Here is a 17,186-nt window from a genome sequence, read left to right on the forward strand (position 1 = left end):
CTGTGCTTCAAATTTAAAGTAGGAAGAGCAGACTTAAACTGAGAAAGAGCTCAAAGAGGTAATGACTGTGTTTATTTCACAAGTTCTATCTATTATTACCATGGGAATAGAAGTCATTTTAAAACTCTTCCTCTTGAGTATAATCTGCAGCTCATGTTCCTAGGAGACTACAGTCTGTTGAATGTTACTAGATACCTTCTAGCCCTTGGTAAGTTTCTGAATATTCCTTCTATTTTCCTTTCCAAAAGCTAGATGGTGCCCAGAAGGTGCTGCACTTTGTAGTGTTCTAGTGAGAATTGACAAAGATTGCTTCAGATTTCCGTGTGAATTCAAACATATTTTAAGCTGATATACTTACTTTAGAAAAGTAGCCAACAAGGTGGCAGCCCTTGACATCATTCTGTGTTAGTACATAAAAAAGAAATGGCTCCACGTCATAATAGAGTGTTTTGTGGTCAAGAAACAACTTTGCCAAGAGACATAGGTTCTGACAATAAATGGTACTCACATTCCCATCAACCTAGAAAATAATAGAACAAAATGGTCAGTAAAGTCACTCTTTAGTTCTAGAACAATAATACACATCACTTACAAATACCTGTGAGTATCCACAGTCCAGCCTAAGAGAGCTGTCAGTGATCAGAACCTGGAAGCTATCCTCTGAAACAGCAGAATTATGGTACCTGCTGTTGTAAGACAACTAAATATATAAAATACTGCACTTCAACAAAGTACGAATAGCTAGACAAGGAGATGATGACCCTTTTAAAAACAGCACTTTTTGCTTTTATAACAAGATTGGTTGCAGTAATCCTTCAGACAGCAAGCTGATTTGATTCATTTTTTAAAGTAATTCAACAAAAGATCTAAAAGCAGCCTCTTCTAAAATACATTTGTTAAGTAAAACAAGGTATAACTATAGTCCACTCTATGCCAGCATCCAAAAGCAATGCAGTCCGGCTGCCACAATCAGATTTGCCCCAAAATAAAGCTATTTTCAGGAGTATTAACTATTGCCAGAGGCATCAACCAAGCAGGTTCCCTAGGTAGCAACCTGGGAAATGAGAGATTTCTTGGAATCAGGATGGCCAAGATCAGGAGCACCACTGTGTATTTCTCCTGACACACCCCTGGGTTGCTGGAGCTTCGAGAGCTTGCTCTTTTACACAAATGCCAACAGATACCCACATTAAACCCTAAGACATCAATATTTCAGGATAGAAACCTCAACAATTTAAGTAATTTAATATTACTTCTTTTAAAATATACACCAATATATGCTTAAGGCGAGAAGCACTTTGCTCTTGGGTATTGTAGACCACACCTTTCTTCCTCCCCTCCCCACCCCGTCCCCCCGAGGGTGAAGAGATCCACTACTTCTCACCTAAAATGAAGGTGCAGGGAAAATCAACAAAGTTAGAGACTGAGTGATCCCCACAATCTGAAATTCTATCATCACAGTAATTAACAGAACTGAGCACATGGCAGGTGTTCAATTAATACCTGGCAGTAAAACCATGAACTGAGGATCTAGAAACTAAAACCCCATGACCAACAACACAAAATCACGGACACAGCCTAAGTCATATCATCATGATGAAGTAAGAAATATATATTTTTATAACTTTACAAAATACAACTTACTACAGTTATTAAATATCTCTACCAAATATTCCTTTAAGTGGGGCAACAGAAATTTTTTCATTTAAATACCATTATTTCATAGATTCTAAGACACAATTTTATCACATCTAAACATAAAAAATCATTTGGTATTTTATAATCAAATGGAATCCTGAAATACAGAATAATTTATTCTGAGATCAAGATTGTGACCTCGGTACAATCTGGATTGGCCTAATTCTGCTTCTCCTATAAACTGGATTATCAGACTCAAGAGTGAGTACAACAGTAAAATAACATTGCAAAAAAGACAACTACAATTAGATACAGTATAGGTGGTACTGCATTTGAAATGATAGGAAGACAACTATAAAACATCTACTTTACCTCAAAGACAGAAATATTATTTTTTCTGTAAATCTCATTGGCAGGAGGATGGAACCAACCACATTTCTTCATGTGCTGCTGGAGAATAGTTCTACTTTTCATGTATTTTAGACAGAATTCACAAAGATATAATTTAGGCAGCCTGTAAATAATAATTAAACAAAGAAAGACAGGACTTTTTATAAGACTGTAAACTTTCACAGCTATTCTTTTTTGACTCTCATTACTACTCAAGTAAAAAGGTGGAGACTGTATTATCATCCCCATTAACCAAATGAAAGACAGAAAACAAACTAAAGACAAAATTAATTTGGTTAATAGCATCCAACTAATTAATAGCAGGAGGGCAAGGGTGAGAAGACACCCGAGATTCAGTGCTCTTCCTATCAGACTAGTAATTCCTAGTCTTCTTAAAAGCTACCCACCTGGCAGACAATGAAAATCTCATATTCTCCCCTCCTTGATAATCTCTAATAAGTAGAAAATAAAGTCTACCTTCAAAACACACCACTAAGAAGATTTTGTCAAGCTATATATTTTCTTTGGTTCTTTATTTGATCATTCTTTTTTTTTTTTTTTTTTTTTTAAGAAAATACACATTTGTTAAATACCACTGATCTCTGAACAACATGGGTTTAAACTGTATGGGTCCACTTATAAGTGGATTTTTCTTGGTAAATACAGTACAGTACTGTAAATGTATTTTATGATTTTCTTAACATTTTCTTCTGTCTAGCTTACTTTATTTTTATTGTAAGAATATAATATATGGGGCATTTAATACAAATTATGTGTCAATTGACTGTTTATACTATTGGTAAGGCTTCTGGTCAACAGGAAGCTATTAGTACTAGTTAAGTTTTTGGGGAGACAAAGGTTATACAGGAATTTCTGACTGCACAGGTTGGGGCCCCTAACTGTAGTGCTGTTCAAGGGTCAACTATACTACAGTGTGTTAGGCCTTGTGCTAAATGCACTAGGGACAGAGTGCTGAGTAAAACAGATATAGGGTGGGTACTATAAAAGCAGATTTTATATTATCTTTTTAAGTATAAAATTGTAATAATGATTATGTTTTTTCAAGTTAGGACATACTGCACTACCTCCTTCCTTATGAAACCCCTGAAATTCTGGCTTTTCCTCTGGTTAAATATCACATTACATCCTGTAACTTAAAAGTCTATTATTCAACAAATGAAATAAAAGTTCAAATTAATCTTTCAGATATTCTAGTATTAATAAGTATTTATACAACAGTATTGCTATTTTAGCAATAATTTAACAGGACTTCTTCTTTACAATGTTCCTTTTATGTGGAGCTAGGCAAGAAAGTGACTGGATTAGTTCGTAAAAAGGAACATAACCTAATTAAAATTTATACCTGGTTTTAGTCTAATCCAGAAGACCACATGGCTCTTCTATTATAAAATACACACTTCATTTATCCTCAGCACACAGACTTCCCTGCATCCTGAACTGTGTGTGTCCAGAACTGGTCATGCCTTGGTAATCGGGAGATCTGATACTATCTTTAAAAACTACATACACAAAAATTCTGGATATGATGACAAAATATATAATCCAAATAAATTTGTCTCTCAAATAAGTATTGAGGCTGAAGGAAATTTTAATAAACCTCATTAATTTAGTTGCTATCAGTTTGGACAGCTATGCTTTAAAAAGATTACAATGGAATTAAAGAAAAGATTAACACACAAAAGGTCTAACTTGTTAAAGTGTCAAGACCACACTATTTTTTCAAGTACCACTTTGGAAGCCACATTTTTTAACGTTTTTTTTTTTTCATTCATTTTTTTGAGAGACAGACTTTTTTTTTCATTCATTTTTTGAGAGACAGAGAGAGCACGAGTTAGGGAGGGGCAGAGGGAGAGGGAGACACAGTATCTAAAGCAGGCTCCAGGCTCTGCACTGTCAGCACAGAGCCCGATGAGGGGCTTGAACCCACTAACTGTGACATCATGACCTGAGCTGAAGTTGGCCGCTTAATGGACTGAGCCACCCAGATGCCCCAGGAGGCCACTTTTAAAACTTAATTATACTTTATCTGAAAACATCTAATATTCAACCAAGGCCTTTGCCAAGGTGTATTTATGGAAACACTAGTCCTGTATGTAATAAGTGTTTCATGCTCAAATAAGGGTGAAAACTGCCATTCAGTGCACTAAAAGCTTCGAGGGAACTATTTCAGTATAATATTTCTAAGTCTCTACAATATCTAATACTGTTTTCCAACATCTCTCATATTAGACAGACCAATACAACTCGAAATTATATCATTAATACAAAAGTCATTCCAAAATAAGGTACTGAGTAAAACAAATAATAAATGACATCATAAACTGAAGTCAAGAAACAGGAACCAAGGGCATGAAAAAGAAAGGTTTCCTAGGCAACTGTGCTTATTTCCTTTGCATGTTGCTTCAAATTCCACTACTCAGAGAAGGAAGGGCAGTGAGATAGATGGCTTCCCCCTCCCCCCTTTTTTTAAGGTTTATTTTGAGAGAAAGAGCAGGAGAGGGGAAGGGCAGAGAGAGAGGGAGTGATAGAATCCCAAGCAGGCTTCATGTTGTCAGCACAAAGCCCAATGCAGGACTCGATCTCACAAACCATGAGATCATGACCATGAGATCATCAAGAGTCGTTGCTTAACAGACTGAGGAACCCCGGCGCCCTGAGCTTTTTCCTTCCTTACCAACCAGAACTAAAAAAAAAAAAAAAAAAAATCACAAAAGGAAATGGCCGCAATTATAAACTTCATCATTAATGTGGGCACTAGATATCCTGAGTCTCAGAGCTGACCCACAACTGCCAGATTGTTTTACTGAATATGTGGATTTTGAATAATTTCTTCTTAAAAAGGAAGGTGGAAGGTAATTCTCCCTATGTAATTAAAGGTATCCTCCTCCCTCCAACTACTCTACTGCTTACCTTTATTTACCTGTGCTAAATTTTCAATGAGCAATTTTAACTTGCTGCAACATGAAGACATAGAAGAATCCATGAACACAGTTTCACTTTGAGACCTAAATATTACAACTAAATATTCCCTACAATGTGAATCTGAGAAACATAGATAAAATCCTGGGAAAAAAGGAAGGGAAAGAGGAGTGACAGACAACTAAAATTTCTAGATTATGCTAAAGATAAATGCCGACTTTAAAAGCATCCAATTTAACTTTTATGTCTTGGTACAAAGACATGAAAATAAAGTACAGCTTATTTCCTAAGGCCTATGAAAGAAGGTCTAATTTTTAAAGTTCTTGTAGTAAGCAAGTTGTTCAAGAAAACACAGGAAGCAATGAAACCTATAAGAAAATTACTGCCAAGTCTTATCTGGTGAATTTTAAGTTCATGCTATTTCCTTGGAATAGCAAGATGTATGACATTTTCTTGATTAAAAAAAAAAAAAACTTTAGCAAATCTTAGTATTTGAAAAATAACAAAGTAAAAGCAAATATCATAATCTACTTTACTCCAATTCAGCTCTTGCTGAAAACATTTTAAAAGCCTCTTACTTTATTATAACCAAGCCCACTGGAATGACACTATTAGTCTAAAGGGAATCATCTGATAATAAAACATTTTGTTTTTCCAGGAGTTTTAACAGTACAAATGGCTGAAGTTTCCTTGTTGAAAAAATATATAGGAAGAACATGAGATCACATCAAATGAAGTATAGTCATAGAGTATGAATACTCTCAGCCCTAAGGATGGCTGCTGCTTTTTGTCACTGTCTTCCTGACAGCCCTAGTCCTTGACTATCAAATAGGTGTATGGTTGCCCAGATCAACTGCATCATGGGATGTAGCCTCCATACCTAAAGTTTATTCTAAATCAGCCACTCTGCTGACACCCTCACCTGTGAAGTCAGGACTAGGCTGCAGCTATGTGTGCTTTAGAAGCATTGCTTCCCTTACTTCTAAGATGATACAAATACTCTTCCCAGGAATTCCTACAGTATCTTCTTAGCTTCTGAACATTGCCCAAGATAGTAGCAATTTGTGTGGCCTTTATAAGAGGTCCACCTGCAGTAAAATTTTAATAAAAATTCTATCAAATATTACTTAAATAAAAGATTATGGTACAAGCTATGTGAGATCAAGGTAGACACACAGATGCTATATGGAGCAGCACAAGCTCAGTGGTTAAAAGCTATGGCAATGTGGTAAGAGAAAAGTGAGATTAAATCCTGGTCCTGCTACTTGGAAACTGCATGGTCTTGAGTATGTTTACTGGGCCCAGGTCTGGAAAATGAAGAGAGTAATATCCACCTCTATACAGAATTATTCCAGAGATATTTAGTCCAGTACCACGCTCAATGATGATAACTAAAGGTACTATTAATTTATGATTAAGACTATGAATAATTTTATTCTCCTTTCATTCATTTTACTTCATCATTTAACAGTCATCCAAAGACCTTAAGGATGTTGGTCTTTAGTAACTGAGGCTGTACATAATCTATGCATCAAATCAAGTCAGGAACAGGATCAAAAGGGAGAGGAAACTTCCTAAGCTACTCAGTTATATAGAACCTATCCTTTAGGATTTTAATGATCTTACTGTAAAAACGTTATTATAAAGTTAAGTTCTAAACAACTCGGGAGTAGAGGATATCCCATGATCACAGTTACTCTTGCCTTCAGCCCATCCATGTCATGTTTTATTGGCAGAGTGGGGCTCTCTATGAACCTGTCTGCCATGTATGAGCATCACACAGCCCTGCTGGAGAAACTTAGGGTTAAAACTCTGGTTTACACTATTCAATGTCTAAGACTTAATCATACTGCTCCACATAAAGTAGCATTACTGCTTCACTGTTGTTGATTTTGTTTTGTTTTCTTTTGCTTTTTTTAAGTCAGGGATGCAAGATTACTTCATATACAATGCACACACAAATATCTGGATATTATGGGAAATAACGCATAATCCCACTTCCCAAAAGAATATCCTTTTGGGATTCTTTTTTTTTTTTTTTTTAAGTTTATTTACTTATTTTGGGAGAGAAAGAGAGAGAGCGAGAGAGAGAGAGAACCCCAAGCAGGTTCCACACCATCAGCACAGAGCCCGACGTGGGGCTCAAACTCACAAACTGTGAAAGCATGACCTGAGCTGAAACCAAGAGTCAGACGCTTAACCGACTGACCCACACAAGTACACTGAGATCTTTTCTTTTTCATTTGCCCCAATTGTTCTGTTTTTGCATGCTTTGGGATTTTGAATTTTTAAAAAAGTCCTTAAAACTTTTAACAACAAAAAAATAACTTAGAATTTGGCAAAGAATAGTAAATAGTCATTAACAAAGTAAGGATATAAGTTTATTATTTGGAAAACATTAAGAGTTCTAAACATTTTAGCCAACTCAATTTTAATAGAACTCAGAAGTAAAACAAGCCTAAACTCGTTTAAATTAGACATATGTTTTTTTCTTTTTTTTAATGTTTTATTTATTTTTGAGACAGAAAGAGCATGAGCAGGGGAGGGGCAGAAAGAGAGGGAGACACAGAATCCGAAGCAGGCTCCAGGCTCTGAGCTGTCAGCACAGAGCCCGACGCAGGGCTCAATCTCACAAACCACGAGATCATGACCTGAGCTGAAGTCAGACGCTTAACCGACTGAGCCACCCAGGCACCCCAATATATGAATTTTTTCAATGTAACTAAGATAATTATGAATAGAGAAAAAGTCATAATTACTAAAGAACCTATTAAACTACAGAATATTTTCTTGGAACACGGCACAAAGAATAAGGAAATGTACAGAAAATGTCTAAAATTTTATTTAAGAAAGTTGATAAATTTTACAGTTCTTATCACACTGCTGCCGTCTGCTATGATTCCTACTTAGTGGTTATTTATTTTTCTGCCTGCAATGCTTATTAAGAATAAGCTGATAACCAATTCCCTCAAATCTTATTAAGAAATCAGGTTCTAGTGACAATCTAATCAGAATAAAAAGCAACATTTTTAATGAAACCTTTTCGTATCTCAGAAGACAACAACCTCACGGTTACATTCTCATTATTCTCTTAAAAGTGCGTGCTGAGGCTGGCCCTCTAGTTCTATTCTAAGTCAATTTCCTCTCCTCCCCTTGAGTACAAGAGTCAAGGTGCCAACGGTTTCAGTCTATCTGTACCACAATCCGTGCAACAGTTGATATATGCACATGTTGAACAAACTTTGTTGCCTAAGTTGAGCATGCTTTTTTGATTTGAATAGCTTGCAAAGAGCTCACTAAATAAATTATAATAATAATTTACTTTAAACCTGATGAAGAAATTAATTCTTCAGCATATTTCTTATTGATCCTGTAATTCTCTGGCTATCCAGAACTCCTGAGGAACTGCCTTGAGTACCTGAGCTCTGTAGGTAGTTGAGGAATTTCCTGCCCTCTTTTAACATATATAAATATAAATACATAATCACCAATAAATATAATTTAATGTTCTTTTAACAAACTCATATTAATTGTTGTTATCCCAGGATATAAATAGAATGCTGCCTTAAAGATCTAACATAGTGTTCGGGGTTAACTGACCTTACGATAATTGGTTCTCAGCTGCTGTTTTATAAACTTGTGTGTTAGTTTCCTGAAGTTTTGCTTTCTCTTCTTTTTTTTTTTTTTTTTTTTTTGGTCACTGAGGTCTATGTCTATAGCAACATTCTCACTCATTTTTTTTCTACTTCTGCTTAGGTTTGGAAACCAACTATCAAATTACACGGACAGAAAAAGTAAAAACAATACTGAGTTTTAGTTTTTTAACAAATATACTGGCTTATTCCCAGCTTCTGGTAATAACCCATGTTAAAGATCTCTGTATACTGTAAAGTACTAAATAAATTAATGTCATTATAATTATTTTTGCTAATGTCTTAGACTAGCAGTGTTACTAGACAGGTAAAAAGCCAAATAACGAGAGTACTCTGAACATATGTTTAACTCACAGAGCACTTATTATTCCTCACAACACTCTGCTAAATGAGAAACTTGAGATATAAGTAGTTTACAGATTAAAGAGAACATTAATGTAAGCTGTCACATGTCAAAGTTTAATTTTTTGACCAAATCTTACTTTCCAACTCTTTAATTTCAACCCTAAAGGAAAAAAAAATACCTGACATTTTTGAGCACTTAATCATTTTCTAAGCAATTAACATGTTTTAACTCAGTGCTCAAAATAAACCCTATGAGGTAAATACTATTTTTATCCCCATTCTGCAGATGAGGAAACTGAGGTACAGACTAGTTGGGTAACTTCTAAGGTTATACAGCTTATGAATGTCAGAACTGAGTCATGAAACCAATTTGGCTTCACTAAACATGCTGCCTCATCCCAAAAAGCTGGTGACTGATGACTTTTTAATGTCAGGAAACCCAAGCTATTTACATGTAACATAACTGTATACCATTTATCCAAGTATTTCTGGGAAAACAAACCATTCACTAGGTTTGTTAAATCATAAAAATTTAGATAAATGGCTACCCAGTAAAACTTGTAAGAATCTCTCTCCAATTCTTAGGGTGAAGTATGAAGGCAAATTTCTCTTAAAGAAAAAAATGTTCCCCTTGTCATTGTGACCATGCGTCAGGTTTCCAACTTTAAATAAAAGCTTTGGACAGGGGCGCCTGGGTGGCGCAGTCGGTTAAGCGTCCGACTTCAGCCAGGTCACGATCTTGCGGTGCGTGAGTTCGAGCCCCGCGTCAGGCTCTGGGCTGGTGGCTCAGAGCCTGGAGCCTGTTTCCGATTCTGTGTCTCCCTCTCTCTCTGCCCCTCCCCCGTTCATGCTCTGTCTCTCTCTGTCCCAAAAATAAATAAACGTTGAAAAAAAAAAAAAATTAAAAAAAAAAAAAAAAAAAAAAAGCTTTGGACAGGTTACAGAAAAGAAAAAAGAAAATCTAAAGCCAACTGGGTTTAAGTGGCTGCCAAAATATCCTGTTACTATGGACATTTAAAAGCCACCAGTTTCCTCAAATATATAAAGATGAGCCAGACTAAAATGTCCTCAAGATCTAGTGTTGGGAGTTCTATGAATCTAAAAACAGAAGGTAAAGGGTCTCTCAAAACATACCTTGAGTATTCTTGAGGATATGGGGAGGAGTACCAGGTGTGAATTTCATACTTCCCAAACTCAATGACAGAGGGACAGCGAACTTGTGGATCAGGGGGACCAGTCACTCCAACTTTCTGTGCAGTCAAAAAATACATCACAAAAGTTAGCTAAATTAAATACACTGAGATAGATATAAAAAAAAAAAAATCTGAAACTAAACATCTTCTTAGGATTCCACAGAAGAACAAAAAAAGCCAGAAATAAGCTAACAAGTTTTGAAATAAGCGGTCTTATTCTTTGTAAACAGGGTACTTTAATGAAGAACAAAAATGCTAATAAATCTTTTTGAACCAAATGCAGTTGGTCTCATTGCATTTTCCATATTTAATAATACTGCTAATATTTTCCGCATTTAAATTTACTTCCTTAATGACTTAGTTATTAAAGAGAAACTGCTGGCATTTGGGGACAGAAGATAAAGCATAATTTTTAACAAGAAGGAAGAGGGAGCTCTGCACACTCGCCCACGTCATACATACAGTGCCTCCCTCACCTGACAACAGAAACGACCTACTAAACATGTATGCACACAGAGAAAAGAATGACTTTCTGGTTTGGGAAAGTAGATAGTATTAGAAGAATATGACAAAACAATTATCAAAAGAGTCCATTCATTTTACACTAAAATTCCCTTCATTAGTAGCTCTTTATAGATTTAAACCAAAGGGAAAAAATACTGTTATACACATACTGTTATCCCTTTTATCTGCCTTCTGTTTATAATGAAAACAATCTCGATGCCCCCCATCCCTGCAATAACCTGAACTATACTATCTAAAAGAAAAATAATTTGTAAAGCCTTTATGACGTCCACACCAGCAATTTAAATACAAGACATTACTGACAAGCACAAAGATCAAGTTTTAAAACCTTAAATTCAAGAGCAATTTGATTTGCTCTACAACCAATACAGGAATAGATTCATATATATATACACATAGGTGAGTGTATTACGTATATAATATATATGCACTATATGCACATTTATCATGAATACTCTGTAAACACTCATTTTTAAGATTTAACATTAACACTGACTTAAGAAAGAGAGTTAGAATTTAGCCTAATCCAGTATTAATAACTCTTCATCAAAAGAATAAACAATATTATCCTTCAATTTTATGCTTTAAAAACCAGAGATAATATATTAAGAGTCTCACTGGAGACCACAGACAGACAGACAGATACACACACACACACACACACACACACACACACACACACACACACACACACTTTCTAACAAAATTAAAGAGACCAGGTATTTTCTATTTATGTAAATTCATTTAAGGAAGAAGCCTCTTCACTACAACTCATGAGAACTCTCCCTGGCCTTTCTAACCATTCCCTTTTATAAAAAGGCCAAGGGACTTATCTCCGGTTTCATACTGGAGTACAGCCAGGTGAGAAACCTCAACCTCTTCCTCAGACATCTCAAAACAAAGACAAACATCTATTAGTTGGATCAATTGTGTTATGATGCCAAGGAATACTGGGACTCTCCCAAATGCAAAAACCATTAAAACCAAATACAAGACAGGGTTAAAATTAGATTTTTTCATTTCTCAAAACCAAAATAGAACTTTGTAAAAAGGCTTTAAAAACACTGTTCTTTAAACTACATTCCAGAATCAAGTATTATAATTCATAAAGTAGCAACTTTTAACCTATCTTCAAGGCTCAAAACAATAAGAATAGGATAGAACATATCAGAATGACCAAGTATCAGAAAACAAATCTAACTTCCTGATCAAATAGAAAGCACAAAAGTTGAAGAAGATGCACCTGCCACAGCACTGCCTGTTCTTTGAGGGCTTTCCCATCAGCTGCCCGTCGCTCCTCCAGGCGGATGCCCGATGTGAAAGTGGATATCCAGTTCCAGTATAACTGTTTGCACATCACCGCAACTAAGAGAGTCTGTGTGGAACTAGATTCACAGCAGATTTCCCCCACTGCCTTCACCTATCCTCACCTTTTTGCACTACGAAATGTCTGGCACATGCGCTCATCCACCTCTGTCCTCCACCACCATCTCTAACTCCCTTGTGAAAGCCTCAAGAGCCAGTGTGTTGCTGTGTTTCCATTCACTAAGGTAAGTTAACAAAGGCTCTCTGCGGTGAGGAAGCAACAGGTGCATCCAAACCACTCGTTAACCCAGTCCTTGCCAAAATCAGACTGCCCGATCTAAATTACATCACTTCTCCTAGGTCATTTTATTTTTAAATTTCAGCCAAATACTCTCTCATTAAACATGAAGGTTTCCAAAGCAGTAGAGCACAAAAATAATATTTAAAACTTTTAACTAGAATTCTGCCACACTCTGTGCCTCCTTTTCATTTGAATATGCCAACATCTTGAAAGGATAACATACATTCCTGGCCAGAATGGAGCTTTCAATATAAGAAAGCAAGGGGCGGGGGGCACTAAATGCACTAATAATTGGGTTAAACCAAAAGATAACTTTACATATGCCTATTCTAGATAATAAAACTTTTATTAGTAGGAGTTTATAAGAAAGGTTACTGTTCTGCAAAAACTCCACCTCCACTAAATGGCTGATCTAATTCCAATTTCCAATGTATAGAAGCAACTCTTCCAGAGTCCCCTCCAAGTCCAGATTGGTACAAACATGAAGATTACAACTGATCTTCAACTGATCTTGACACAGTTCTGCTCCCTTCCTCTTGCCTTCCATTAGATAGCTCCCCCTTGGCCTACCCTTTCCATTCCTCACGGGAAAATGGCATTTTGAAGTGGGAATAGAGGGTAGGACTATACCCTTATTATTAGTATCAGAATGTGAAGTGTAGAGAAAAGAGATGTCTTCTAGTATCTGAACATTTTCCTATAGAAACACTGTAATAAAAAATAATTCTGTTCATTAGGGATCAGAAGTTGCATGATGAAAGAGATATGTAAGGATGAGTTCACATGCTCCCAAATGGAGACAGCATGAAAAAAGAGAATAAAGAGAATTGGCATTTGTGGAGCAGATACTATGCCAGACTCTATGCCTTATATTGTTTATCTCATTTAATCCCCACAATCTGTTCCTCAAAGTAGAAAACAATATGTCCACTTCACAGATGGGGAAAAAGGCTCAGAGAAGTTAAGAGGCAAAAAACTTCAGGAAAGCAGCATGAACAGTAAAGAATAAAGACAGAAAAGAACAAAATGGGAGGGGTGAGATATAAAGGATGCACTGCCCTCAATTAATTAATTTTTGAATTCCAAAAGTTCTGTTTACGGTTTTTAGAATGGGAATTCAGTTTTCCAAAGAAGTGAAGCTACAAGTTCACAGACTCTTATCCAAAACCCTTGGCACAAAATGTGCTTTGGAATCTTGAATTTTTCTAATGTTAGAGAAGTATTACATATGTATCTGAAATCCAAAGAAGTGAAGCTACAAGTTCAGACTCTTATCCAAAACCCTTCACACGGAATGTGCTTTGGAATCTTGAATTTTTCTAATGTTAGAGAAGTATTACATATGTATCTGAAATCCCAGTAGGATTTGGGGCAACACTCTATAATCAGACAAACTAGTATTTCTTTAGCAAAGCATAGGAAATATTCACATTAAATGGGGTAAGAATATGTATAGTTTCATGTCAGTTAACACCATGTTTTGCCAACAGTTCTGTTTAGGTAAATGAGATCTTACTGCAAAATGAATTATAATTTTTTCCATTCTCCAAAGAAGATATACAGATGGCCAGTAAGCACATGAAAAGATGCTCAAAATCACTATCATTAGAGAAATGCAAATGCATTTGAGATATACCACTTCACACCTACTACAATGGATATTATCAAAAAAACAAAAACAAAATAACAAATGTTGGAGAGGATGTGGAAAAACTAGAACTCTTGAGCAGTGCTGGTGGAAATGTAAAATGATGCAGGCACTGTGGAAAACAGTATGGCAGTTCCTCAAAAAAAAAATTAAACAGAATTTTCGTGTGAACCAGCAATATATAAAAGAATTGAAAGCAGAGACTCAACAGGTATTTGTCCATCCATGTTCACAGCAGCATTATTCACAACAGCCAAAAGGTAAAAGGAATTCAAGTGTCCATCAGATGAATGCATAAACGTTCATGGTATATACATATATCAAGTGATATATATATAAATTCTGGTAAGGGAATTTTGACACATGCTACAACATGGATGAACCTTACAGAAGTTATGCGAAGTAAAATAAGCCAGAAAGGGACAAATATTTTATGATTCCACTGAGACCTACCTACAGTAAATTCAAAATCACAAAGTAGAATAGTGATTGCCAGAGGATGGGCAAAGGAGGAATGGGAAATTATGGTATATTGGGTACAGAGTTTCAGTCTGGGAAGACAAATTCTGGAGACTGATGATGGTGATGGTTGTACAACAATGTATTGCCAAAGTAATTTTTTGTTAAGTTTTCAGGATTCCAGATCTCAGAACTGTAGATGTGATTCCAGGCTACTTCTGTCTCTTTCTTCTCCTATGTCTCTTTTGTTCGTCTACACTTAGACATCTCCTTTGCTTTACCGTTAAATACTGATTAAAATCTAGGATTTTGTCTTTAACCCTCTTACCCCTTCTTTCCACAGGACCTATAATCCAATGATCTACCAGTTTTTCACTCTCCATATGCCCTCCTTCTCTTTATCCAGCTTAAATTCCAAGGTCTTTTACTGTACTTCATCTTTGCCTACATATATCCTTAACTTCCCTGATATTCTCCCAATTCAACAACAAAATCGCAACTCTCGTTAAATTCAGTTCTCCACATAATCCAACATCTGGATATGGTCAGAGAAAAACACAGAACAAATTGACTAGACTCAATTTGTAATTTAAAAAAAAATTTTTTTTAATGTTTATTTACTTATGAAAGAGAGAGAGAGACAGAATCTGCGAGCGGGGAAGCGGCAGAGAGAGAGAGGAAGACAAAGAACAGGAAGCAGGCTCCAGGCTCTGAGCTGTCAGCATAGATCCTGATGCGGGGCTCGAACCCACAGACCACAAGATCATGATGTGAGCCTAAGCTGGACGCCTAACCAACTGAGCCACCCAGGCACCCCTCAATTTGTAATTCTTTTTTTTTTTTTTTAATTTTTTTAATGTTTATTTTTGAAGGAGAGAGAGAGCACGAGTGGGGGAGGAGCTGAGAGAGAGAGGGAGACACAAGAATCCGAAGCAGGCTCCAGGCTCTGAGCTGTCAGCACAGAGCCTGACTCAGGGCTCAAACTCACAAACTGGGAGATCATGACCTGAGCCGAAGTCGGTTGCTTAACTGACCGAGCCACCCAGGCGCCCCTTAACTTGTAATTTGTAATTCTTAACTACTGACATCAAACGGGCCCTTGATGGTTCTCTAACTCCATTCACTCTCTCAATTCTCCTAAAAAATTCTTTTATACTTTCTCCTATCTCTTTAAGCCTCCAACACACCTCTTACCCCATTTTCACTGTCAATCAATGCCTTTGCTTTCTACTACACTAGAAAACTAAGAAGCAATCACAAGAGAACTTCCAAAGCTTTCCAAGGCCACATCTGTATGTCTACCCTCTGTGCCCACATAGCCTACCTTTCCTTAATATTATGTCTAGATGGTCTATGCTCCCATCTAAAGCCAACGCTTTCACCTGTGCATTAGATGACATCCTCTCTTACATTCCAACAATGTTCCCTTCCCTCTTTTGCATCATCAGATTTCTATCCACTAGATCATTCCTATCAGCATAAAAACTACTGCTATTTCTCCCATATTAAAAAAAAAAAAATGGATACCTTCTTTTGCCCTCACATCTTCACCCAAATATTCTCCTTCTGTTCCCCTCCACTGCAAACTACCTCAAAATAGTAGCCCCATATTACTTCTATAACCAATTTCTCTTTTCTTTCTCAAACCAGTTCCAATTATATTTTCATCTTCCCCCTCCCTCACTATGGAAACTTTCTCAAGATTACCTCCATGTTACTAAATCTGATGGTCAATTTTCAGTCCTCAGACCTATCTGCATAATTTTCCATTCCTTCCTTCTTGAAACATTTTGTTTCAATTGGCTTGTAAGGAACCAGTATCTCCAAGTTTTTTCCTCCTTCCCTAGCCATTCACAGTTTCTCCAATCTCTAAAAAGGGACTTCTCAAAGGTCTCTCCTTTTCTTTGGTGACCTCATCTAGCCTCATTTCTTTAAGTACCACCAACTTGCTAACAAGTCCTGGATTTAAATTTTCAGTCCAGATCTGCACTTTGAGCTCCAGACATATACTATCCCACTGTCGACTTGATATCTCCTCTCCTGAATGCCTTATAGGAATCTCAAGTTTAATGCGCTCAAAATCAAACTCCTGATCTTTTTTTCCCCCTCAAACCTGTTCCTCCGGAATTCTTCTACATCTCAGCAAACAGCAACTCCTTCCTCCAACTGTGCTCTAGCATCATCCTTGATTCCTGGTTTTCATAACCATCCAATCCATCAGCATATCTAATGGTCTACCACCTTCAAAACATAATCAGAATTCCAATTCTACCACTACCACTATGATACAAACCACTGTATCTCTTACTTGGATAATTCTAATAGCCTCCTAAGTTCTCACAGTTTCTGTATTTTCCCCTCATTCTACACAGAAGCCAGAGTAATCCTTTAAAACCTATGTCACTCTTCTACTCAAAGTCCTCCAAGAGTTCCTACCTAACTCAAAGTAAAAGCGATAGTCCTTACAATGGCTTACTTGGTTCTGCCCTCTCCTTCAACCCCAACTCCCAACACCGTATTTTTCCCATTCTATCCTAAATCTTTCTCAAAATCTCTGCTACTGTATCTCCTCCACCTTCATTCAGTCCTAGTCACTTCTCGTTCTGACTACTGTAATCATCAGACTGGCAGATGTCCTTGTCCAGGTCTTCGTCAATCCAATGCTTACCGAATCACTGAAGTTGAGTTTCTAAAAGCAAATACAATCATGTCACTCTTTTTAAAAAGTCTTCAACTCAAGAGCTATTTAACTACTTTAAAGAGCTACTGTAACTAAAAAAGAGTGCAAA

At 36.5% G+C, this 17,186-nt stretch overlaps 1 protein-coding gene across 3 annotated transcripts in view; it reads right to left on the reverse strand.

Annotated features, from left to right (window-relative positions):
• KAT6A (lysine acetyltransferase 6A) overlaps positions 1–17,186 on the reverse strand; it is a 114,034-nt gene that overhangs the window by 15,226 nt on the left and 81,622 nt on the right. For all 3 annotated transcript variants that reach the window (XM_047090644.1, XM_047090642.1, XM_047090643.1), the window contains exons 9-11: positions 10,101–10,216; positions 2,011–2,152; positions 359–520 (exon numbers count right to left, since the gene is read on the reverse strand). In XM_047090644.1, coding sequence (XP_046946600.1) covers positions 359–520; positions 2,011–2,152; positions 10,101–10,216 — 420 coding nt within the window. The remainder of the gene's footprint in view (positions 1–358; positions 521–2,010; positions 2,153–10,100; positions 10,217–17,186) is intronic.

Source organism: Lynx rufus, unplaced genomic scaffold (genome assembly GCF_022079265.1).
Source record: "Lynx rufus isolate CCGP_SWC_20201006 ecotype Redwood Valley unplaced genomic scaffold, mLynRuf1.p SCAF_3, whole genome shotgun sequence".
Classification (NCBI taxonomy): Eukaryota; Metazoa; Chordata; class Mammalia; order Carnivora; family Felidae; genus Lynx; species Lynx rufus.